At 43.0% G+C, this 10225-nt stretch overlaps 2 protein-coding genes across 4 annotated transcripts in view; one reads left to right on the top strand and one right to left on the bottom strand.

The window, feature by feature from the left end:
* Window positions 1–1092: 1092 nt before the first annotated feature.
* THOC7 (THO complex subunit 7) lies at window positions 1093–8725 on the bottom strand. Its single transcript, XM_071439444.1, has 8 exons — window positions 8593–8725; window positions 8150–8267; window positions 7216–7343; window positions 6782–6868; window positions 5960–6017; window positions 2883–2949; window positions 2689–2758; window positions 1093–1473 (listed from the first exon to the last, which is right to left on the bottom strand). Exons 1-8 carry the CDS (start codon window positions 8609–8611, stop codon window positions 1406–1408), a joined length of 615 nt encoding a protein of 204 aa, XP_071295545.1. The 5' UTR covers window positions 8612–8725; the 3' UTR covers window positions 1093–1405.
* Window positions 8262–10225, top strand: part of ATXN7 (ataxin 7) — an 87040-nt gene continuing 85076 nt past the window's right edge. For 2 of the 3 annotated variants that reach the window (XM_071439439.1, XM_071439437.1), the window contains exon 1: window positions 8685–8824. The gene's annotated coding sequence lies outside the window, so the exon portion shown is untranslated. Of the gene's footprint in view, window positions 8452–8684; window positions 8825–10225 lie in introns of those variants that run through there. The other variant, XM_071439438.1, reaches the window with a different exon arrangement.

The following is a 10225-nucleotide window of genomic DNA, read 5'->3' as shown; positions in this document are numbered from 1 at the left end:
CTACTGAAGCTGTGTGACTTCTCATTCAGCTGGCTTGCCTTTAGCAAACTTGGAATGTGAGCAAAACAAGCTCAGCTATGTCTGTTCAGCCCAATCCACCCAGATCCACTGAGAATGGGAATTACATAGCATCTAGGTTATAAATGTCTGAAGTCTCAGTTGTGGAAATCCCCCTCAGCTGTCACCCAGTGAGACAGCAGCTCTGTTCCATGTAACATTGTTATTTCACCTAAACCAGGTATGCTTATGGCACAGTCTGAGTGAGATCCAAAGTGTTTTCCTTTACCCAAACCACTGGAAGGCTCCATTTAGTGTTTTCAGAACATGACCTTCTACTGCCCCTTGTTCCTTCCTCCCTGCCTTACAAAATATAGAGCATATTCCATTCTCTTCTCTTTTGGGGAAGGTTGAAATTTCTGTTACTTCCCAATGGATTGCTCAGACAGCAGGCTGATCCAGGTGGATGGATAGATTCCACTTGGCCTACTAATAACAAAAGTATCTCTGATTCTTTAACATCATGATTATTGCTCTACTGCTTCAGTTTTTCATCATGAGAAAAGAAGGGTTCCACCATCTGTTTCAGAAATTATGATGTATTTTGATAATAGTCAATTGACAGATAAAATCCAGAAGCAGATTATAAATGGTACTGGGATTGGATTCCTGGTTCTTCAAGAACAAAGCTTTTAAATTGAAGTTTTAAATGTGCCATTTCAAAATGCAACTATTGATGTGGTACAACAAATACAGCAGAGCAAGGCTTGGATTGTTGCAGTTCTTTGCATCACTTTGAGGAAAAAATTAAAGCTAGTACAGTATAATTTTTGTTTTTTCATAACACCTAACAAGCATTAATTTTATAGAAGTAATTTATTTTATATGAAACAATCAAATTCTAGTCTAGTCACAGTAAGTTCTAAACGGCAGCAGCTTAAAAAAACTAAGAGCCAACTTAGTTCAGATTTAGGTCCCATCCAGAACAGGGTATGGAAGCTGGGACTCATGAAAAGATGCCCTGCCCTCAGTCTGATGCCATGTAAGAAAAGAAGCCCTTATTATAAGGCTCAACCCCTACTAAAAATAGGAAAATCTGTGAAAACACCTTTTATTGGCAAAGTTTTACAAACACCTTAGTTCACAAGTATGGTGTAAAAGCTTCATCCTTTGTGAAACAAAGTATATTTGTCACAAATTACAAAGTTTATGGATTAACACCGAGTGCCTGCTTGCAAACATCTGCAACTCTTTTCCCATGAAACATATGCAAAATGTATTTTTGTAGAAAAATTCACAGAAGCAGTAGAAAACTATTTCCAGCTCCATCTCTCTTACTGTTGATTTCAACAGAATGTGAAGATACTTGGACTTTCTTAATTAGTAATTGTCAGTCTTCAGATGACATCTACTGCTTGGCCTCTGCTTCCATCTGAGTTTCTTGTGATTCCTCAGCTTCTGAAAGTTTTTCATCATCTAAAATTCAATATTACTGTTAGTCAAACATGCTTGGTCATATATAGACTATATTTCAGAACTTTGTCCCACTTAAATATTTTATTTTGATTGCCTAAAATGTGTAGTTGAGTATCTCACTCTAAAAAATGCTATGTTCAAACAAACAAAATAATCCTTCAGTTTTTAAGGACGTTATCTCTAACAGCTGTTACTGGAAAAATGGGGTAAATTCTATAGTGTCAATTGAAGCAAATGGTACCAGATTGCTTCTAACCTCTTCTTTCTCCTTGTCTGCTAATGGTTTATTCATTTTATACTGAAGCTGTGTTTTTCACTTAACTGCTACTTCCTTCACAAAATCCTGAAAAGTAATCTATATATTCACATGAAAATGCATTTTCAAGAGTAATACTTAAGCAAGTGTTATTAACACATAATAACAATAACCTTCTGCTAAAGTGCACCTAGGATTAATAGTTCATTCTGCTTAAGAAGATCTAGATGGCCTTAGAGAATGAAAGTCTGCTCTTAGAGCCATCTCTGCATTTAATCAGGTCATGCTCAGAGGCTGTACCAATTGTTCTGTCTTTGAAAGACAGGGAAAATCTACAGCAAATATTTAAAACAATATTACCCATATTGGAGCACAAAAAGTTAGTGCTGATTTGAAAATATTAAGTATTTGTATGAGAAAAGATGAGTACAACTAATTCCTGAATTTAGCTCTCGTGTCTGACAGTTTTAGTCCCTGCTCTGTCAGATTCACAGTCTGAGTAGATTGTCATTTACCTTCCTTGTATTTCAATTTCTTTTTAGTAAAGCCTCAAATGATGCCATGGTAGTAGTGACATGTTCAAAACTACTGGAATAGGAATTATAAAATGAAATTCGGAAATAAGCACAAGAATAACTCTCTGTAAGAAATACTTTCTGTTTTAAAAAAACCAAAAAAACCACCTCAAATGGCTATTCTCCATCCTCACATTTTAAAGAATTCTGCTGCCTACAAATTAACCTGAAGCTAGTCAGGAAATGGCACAGTGGGTAGCTTGTAGAAGAAAAAAAAGCTCAGAGCAGTCTCAGGCTCTGGACTACTACTGGGAAAAAATTGTGCCAATGCAAGAGGTCACCAGCCTCAATTGCACAGAGCCATCCCCCTGCTGGAAGCTGTGATTCCTTTTGATCTGCTAAAACACAACCCAGTTATATCTATTACCAAAGAACAGCACTTACTCTCCAGGGTTTGCTGAAGTTCATGGATGGTGCTCAGGAGAACATGGAACTGCTTCCTTCTCAGCTCCAACTGGAATGATAAAATACATGTTGTAGGAAACAGAGAGCACATACAGCCAAACAACCCATAGCAGGCTCTACATTAATTGTATTCCTAATAAATTATTATATAACCATCTCTATGAAAAACTTACCTTATCTTCAACATTTTCTTTAATGTGAGAAAGATTTTGCAGTTCTTTTCCCAAAGCTTCTAGCTGCCTGAAAAGAGATTGTCAGAGTACACTTAAAAAATTCTGTAAAATTCTTGCAAAACAGATTTGCTCTGAGTAGAGGAGAAAGAACTCTAAAAGATGCTGTTTATGTAAACAAAACAAGTGAAATGATTTAGAGGTAAGGTCACTTCAGGTAATTTTAAACTATTATGTTCTCAACTTGTAATTTCACGATATTTACAAAAAATCAGGCCTCCAAGCTGGAATACAGTTGTACCCTGGGAATTTGGAACAATTCAGTCCTGACACAATATGCTATTTACTTGACCCTACAAGTCAAAGAAGCAGATTCATAGAATCTTAGAACATCCTGAGCCAGAACAGACCCACAAGGAACATCAACTCCAATTCCTGGCCCTGCACAGGATACCCCAAGAGTCATGCCCTGTGCCTGAGAGCATTGCCCAAATGCTCCTTGAACTCTGTCAGGATTGGTGCTGTGACCACTTCCCTGGGAGCCTGTTCAGTGCCCAACCACAGTCTGGGGGGAGAACTTTCTGCTCTCACTTGAGCTCACCATGGACCAACCCTTTTTGAGGCCAAGAACAGCAGGTACCATAATATACCTTTCAAATGAGAATGGAGCACCAACTCTTACAGCTAAACCTCCAGTTTGGTCCTTCTACTTCTAATGCCTATCATAATTTATGCACCATGCAATGACAGCAAACTGCTCATTTAAAGGTGAAGTGGATTGAGGCTGATATCCCTGATTAATTAGCAGGCAGAGTCACAGAGGGGTCAGCAAGGAAATCAACCTTTTTTTCCCTGAAACCATTGACAGCTGCTGCAACTAGTCTGGCTAGGGAACCACAAAAAGCCCTCCAGTCCTAAGTACCCCACTGTGGATGGGAAAAGGTGATTTTAGTGCTACCCGAGGGTGTTGTCTTTTTCTGGGCCAGCATGCTTGGTACCTCAATGGGAATACCTGAGAGAGTTGGGTGTGACATTACTCCTTTCTTCAGTTTATAGGCTCATACACTGATTTTGGAAGCATTTGGTTTCTAGCTTCTGAAAAACTTCCATTTGGCCAAATCTTGCTGTTTACACTGTGCTGTCAGGTGTAAGCAGACTGTGAGAGGACAGACTTGTTTTTTCTAGTAACATCCAAGCTACATCTGGAATTTTACTCCTTTTACTTTACATTCCAGAGAATCTTTTCTTGGCCTTCTTACCTTCATACCTCTTTTTCTAAGACTGTGTCATTTCTTGGTTCTCTGAACAGCTCTTCTGATACAGCATCTAATTACACTGTGGGCAGTGTTGTTCAGTACTTCTGCTCCTATCACTTCCTGAATTGGCTCCTGTGCACTACTTGTGACTAAGCTGTTAACAGCTTCTTTTGTGCTGTATGACTCCTTGTTCCAAAAAACAGACTCTTAAAAGCACAAAGAAAGTATTTTTCTAAACTTTGTCCTATTGTGCCAGATGACCTGCAAAAGCTGTAAATGTAACTCTTGCAAGAAACCCTTCTGTTTCTTCTCACAAGAAGTTTTCTCAAGTGTTTTTAGTGATTAAGAGTTCCATGAAGTGTGTGACATTGTTAGTGAGGCTTCCTCTGTTCTGAATTAAGGGTGGCCTTTGGTTCATTGTATCATTTTCTGTGTACTTTCCTACAGACTGCATCCTTACAGCTATAACTCACCACCCTTTCTAGCTTTGCTTTAGAAACTTATGCTCGGATGTGTTAAGCAAATTTAGAATAATCCCTCCAAACCTAAACAATCCAGCATCCTATAAGATAACAAAATATCATTTATCACAGAATTATAGAATAGTTTGGGCTGGAAAGGACCATAAAGATCATCTAGTTCACACTTCCTGCCATGGGGAGGGACATCTTTCACTGGACCAGATTGCTCAGAGCCCCATCCAAACTGGCCTTTGAACACTTCCAGGAATGGGGTAGTCATAACTTCTCTCATTTAGTTGTTTCTATTCTTAATTGACTTATCTGAGAAACTGCATTTTTGGTAGTTCTTTATTAAAGCCTCACTTGATAAATGTCATATGCTGACTAATGAAGTAAGAAGTAGTTAAGTCTCATGAGAATTGCCTGTAATAATCAAAGTTGGGGTAATGAAATCAAGGCACAGAAAAACAGCATACAAGAAAGAAATGTGTGAAATATTGTGAGTGGCTTATAGCTATAAAAATGCTATTATTAGGGTAATAGTATAACCAAATCAGTTCCATTTGCTATGAAAGGCTATTGAATATGAAAAGACATCCTCCCCTGGCAATTTCAGTGAAAGTGGGAAGAGGGATAAGTGCACAGCTGCACTTACATGGGAACAGTAATCCCACACTACCTCTTTAATCAGTTTAAAAACAACAAACTCATAGATGCAATAAATCCTGGAATGTTTGTATGGCTCAATAATCTCCCCACAACTGCCCCAAAAGCACAGACAGTGATGCAAACCCAGAATGTGACAAGCAGCACTGTGAGTTACACACAGGATGAGTTGGACAACAGGTAGGTCTGCCCTGCATGCCAGGGCAGGTTATGTGTGGCACACCATGCAGCCATTTATAACTGGGCATGCAGGAACAACAACCAGAAGGAAAATGTAAAAAAAAAAAGAACCCTAGGAGCTTTCTCCTGCTCTCCCATTCCACCTTACTTGCTTGTGTGTTATGCATTTCGAGTGACTACTGAATCTGGCAGGTGCAAGTTAAGGGACTTCCCACCATCTCCCTGTTCTGAGCAACTCACAGGTAAACTGACATCAGATGTGCATTTACATCTCAGTTCACTTATTCACCTTAATTCTTCAGTGGAAAAATTTCAACTACAGACCAATTAGCAATGCTTCTGACCCATATAGATGGGAGATTAAGGAAAGCTCATAAGGGCACAGAAAAGCAAGTTTTTATCATGGCAAAGAAATTATATAAACATGAGGAAAAGTCAAACTGAAATCAAGGAAATGTCAAGTGTGGTGACTTCTAGTTTACTGCTCTATTATAATTTAATGTAGTTTTATACTTACTTCAATGTTTCATGTCTGTCTGGGTGATGCTGTATGACTTTGGCCAATGCATCATATTCTGAAAGACATTTAAATGGTTGATCTAAATACTTCTGAAAATATTTAGTATAAAATTTAGTATAAAATTATGCATGGATTTTTTTTTATTTTTAGGATTTTTAAAAAAAACTATTACACATTAAGAATAATATTATGGTTATACAGGTAACTAACACAGGCATTTCCTGATAGGAAGACCAGACAGATGACAACTACCTCATTCACCTGGAAAAATTTGTGCTGCAGACTGGACAGAACATATTAAAAAGCCAACACTTCAGACCTGTTTGTGAAGATGTAAGAACTCCATATTCCTACTAGTTAAGGTTATTTTAATTTCCAGTTGAGTTCAAAATTATCCACAGCATTGATCAAACAGTTGTACTTAAAAGCTTTCATGTTATATTTCTGAAATTTTTTGCATTTCATTTATCATGAAAAAACATTTTTTTGCTTCTAATCAACTGCTCATCTTTTAGAGTGTTATAGGTTTCAATGATTTATGAGTATACAATTTTAAAAGTAAAAAATACACCTCTTAAAACGGGTGTTCAGAAAGAACACTGTTTTAGGTTTTCCTGATGCTGCATGTCATTGAGATCTGGTTCAATCTTGCCTGTGTCATCCACCCAAAACTTTCAGTAGTCAGTGGAACCCACCAGGCTGAATACAGTAATCATGATGCCTTGCACATTCAAAAATTTAGAATCTATTTTCCAATACAATGTAAAAGATAACAAACCAATGAAGCCCAACACTGTAAATACAGATATGGCACCTTACCCTGGCGATTTTTTCGAATCCTTTTTGCTTGCAGGATTTGTTTTTTGCATTCAGAGATCTTCTCATGGGCTGCAGCTATACTATTTTCTTTAGGAAAAAAAAGAGAAAGATATAGAGTTATATTGAATTCAAGCAATACATGTAAATAAAAATTTAAACTATAAAAGAGTTGTTTGTGACATGGTGGCTTGTTAGCTCCATCAACTTAAAAACTATATACACATCAACAGGTTAAAAAAGCTTTTGTTTGTATGCAGTCTATGTAATTATAAGATGCTTATAGCACATATATGAGTGCTATCTAGTAAGAAAAAAAACCAAACCCAAAAAACCTCCAAACCACTCATCAGATGTATGTATTATGTTCACCAGGCTTGAGCTTGTTCAGAAGAGAAACACTCAAACAGAAACCAGTAACATTTTCTCGTGTTTACCTATATCCTTATAGATTTTTTCATAATTTTCCATCTCTCTCAGGTTCATGTCATACACCAGAAGAGTCTTTCCCATTGAAAATTCACACTGTGATAAAGTACTCAGCATTCGTTGGTACTGGCTGTATCTGAAAGCAGACAAGACATTTATTTACTCTCAAGCAGCAACTTCATGCAGCTTAAGGGACAGCTAAATAACAACCATTCAATAAAGAAAACACTTCAAAGATTCAGTGTATAATTTTTTGGAAGTGCAGTTAGAAGCACTGTACACATTATTCCAGCATCATGTCCTTATCAGTGTAAATTGATAAGGACATGATGTATTAAAGCAGCGAGCAGTTTGACCAAGAGCTTTTAAATTTTCCAGCTCGGGTTGGTTCTGTGACCACCAAATTAGTATTTTAATACTGCAGTGCTTCTCTGTCTACACACTGGTAATATTGTGATCTCAGGGAATTTATATCCATTACTAACAGAGACCCCACAGAAGGCTGTCACTCGTACCTTACTAATTTAGACTTAAAAAAAAAAAAAGAGAGAGAACGACAGCAGCAGAAATACCAGCAGTATTTCCCTTCCCTAACAGAACAAACGCAGAACTGCCAACTAAAATATCCGAGTCATGATCCTGTTACAAGAGCGGGACTCCCGGCTGGATCACGCAGCAGGCACAGCAATCCTGAGGGCATTCGAGCGGTGCTGGCAGATTTCAGGACACGGCCCGCAGCCCTCAGTGATTCCTGACCCGTCTGTAGCCCTCCTCTCCCAGCACAGTCCTCGGCGTTAGTCCTGGAAACACCACAGAGCCAAAGAAAAGCAGCTGCGCGCGTTTTAACGAGGATCTTTTCCAAATGGATCGAGCCCCGCTTTCCACTGAGACGCAAGCTAAGCAGTTCCAAGACTTAAAAAACCAAAGCAAAACAACAGATACCCTTCCTCCTGAGATCCGGAATTGCACCACTTAATGAAACTCTTCACCAACAAATTGATCCGCCTGTCGTCGCCAGCTCCATCGCCATCGATCAGCAGCCGCTTGCGGATAACTTCATCTGGGGAAAAACTCCCGTTAAGCCCTCACGCCATGGCCGCCGCCTCCCGGCGCCGCGCGCGGGGCTCTCCGGGCCCTTCGGGGAACCATTCCCGGAGCCAGAGCGGGCAGATCCGCTGAGCCGCGGCGCCGGGGGAGCATGGAGGGCCGCGGGGCCGGGGCCGCGATGGAGGCCCGTCTGCGGGGTGAGCGGCCCCGGGCGCCGCGGCAGCCGCTCCCCGGAGGGTGGGCGGGGGGCGCGGCGCTGCGGGGACCCCGGCGGGGGTCGCGGTGCGGGGCGGGAGGAAGGAGAGGAGGATGGAGAAAGGGAGGGAGGGAGGTCTCACCGTCGGTCACGGCCCCCATGGCGGCGAGTGCCGGAGCCGGCGGGGCGGCGGCAGCAGCGAGTGAGGTCAGCTTCCCACAATGCAGCCGGCGAGAGCGGCGGCCATGGAGGGGGAGGCGGCGGCTGCTGGGGCCTGAGCCGGCGGGCGGCGAACGCGCGGCCCGGGGAGGGCGGGCGGGCGAGCCCCGCGCCCCGCGTGGAACCGGCCCCCTGGCGAGGGGCGGCCCCGCCAGGTGAGCGCCCGACGGGGGAGGGAAGCGGCGGTCCCGCAGCCAGGCTCCACCTCCCCGCCCCCGCCACCCGCACCGGCCCCGCCGCCCCCCGCCCGGCCGCCCCGCCATGCCCCCGGCACATGGTCCCGCGCCATCGAGGCCGCCGGGGTCGGGGGCGCCTCTCCTGCCCTCCCGCCACGGCCCCGGCTCGGGGTATCCTCCCCGGGGTGCCGTCACCATCGCCCTCGGTGGTGCCGAGCTCCCCGCGTCGGGTCCCGCACGGCCGCGGTGGTGCCGTCCCACCGGCAGCGATGGTGGCGATGGCACAAGGGAGCGGGCGGACGGTCCCGCCGTGCTGGCCATGACCCAGCGGGCAGGCGGATGGTCCCGTCACGGTGCCCAGTGTCATTGACATGGCACTGTGAGGGCGGTGGGGTCCCCTGTGGCGGCTGTCCAGCCCCTGTGGGTGATGGAGCGGGAGCGCTGGCTCTTCGGTGCCTTTCCCTGGTGAGGGTGTGGAGGACGTGCCCATGGTGCAGGTGTCGGGGAGCTGGGCTGGCCTCCCCTGGCTGCCCTTGGGCTCATCCCCACTCCATGCTGGGAGGACAAGCAGTAGGGCCTGGGGTGTGCCAAAAATTATTCTGGTGTTTCCTGGTGAGTTTGACTGTGATCAGCAGATAGGAACAATAGTTGTTTCTTCCTGTCCTGGCAAACTAAGCTGGTGCTGGAAAAAGTGGCTAGAGGCATCTGGAGAAAAGCGATATTAAGGTGTTACCAGGTGTTGAGTTGGAGGCTTTTGGTCCATAGGCTTGGATGCTTGGGCAGTGCTGGTAATGTTACTGAAGTGTATATCACAGTAGCTGAGGCGTTGCCAGACCCTGACACCTTTCTATTCCCTCTTCATTTTGGTTTGGACAGTTAAGTGGCTCACTGCCTTGTTCTGCTTAGCGCTATTCATTGACAGTTTTAGGGTGGTGGGGAAAATCAGGGTGAGAAAAGAACGAAGTTAATATGTGCTGTAATCTGTTAGTTCCTGGTTTTAGAGCTGTGAGGGATTAAAAGGCGCTTTCTTGTTCTGGATAGAGGCATTTAACAGCTCTTTACGGATTTGTAGATTGTTTCAAGTCAGTACTTTGTCTTCAATAGGCAATTGATCAGGCCCTTTGGAAGGTGCTAGTAGGGAAGCATTACTGGGAGTGGTCATTAAAACTCCGCCAGAACTTTTAGGAATAAAGCGTTTCCAATATGGGAAACTTGGATAAGTGGATTCTGCTCTTGAAGTTTTTATGTACTCTTAGGTGATTGGTGGGGAATATCATTTTATATGAAAACCTAACGAACTATCCAGTTACCCAGGTTTGGGCCAAAGAATGGGCCATGCATTCATGAACCATGTAAGCTATACTGAAGGTGCTCACTTCT

The sequence above is a fragment of the Agelaius tricolor genome, unplaced genomic scaffold (genome assembly GCF_023055355.1).
Source record: "Agelaius tricolor isolate 1412-34295 unplaced genomic scaffold, bAgeTri1.0.p SCAF_14, whole genome shotgun sequence".
NCBI classification, from domain to species: Eukaryota; Metazoa; Chordata; class Aves; order Passeriformes; family Icteridae; genus Agelaius; species Agelaius tricolor.
This window is presented reverse-complemented; position numbering and strand designations above follow the sequence as displayed.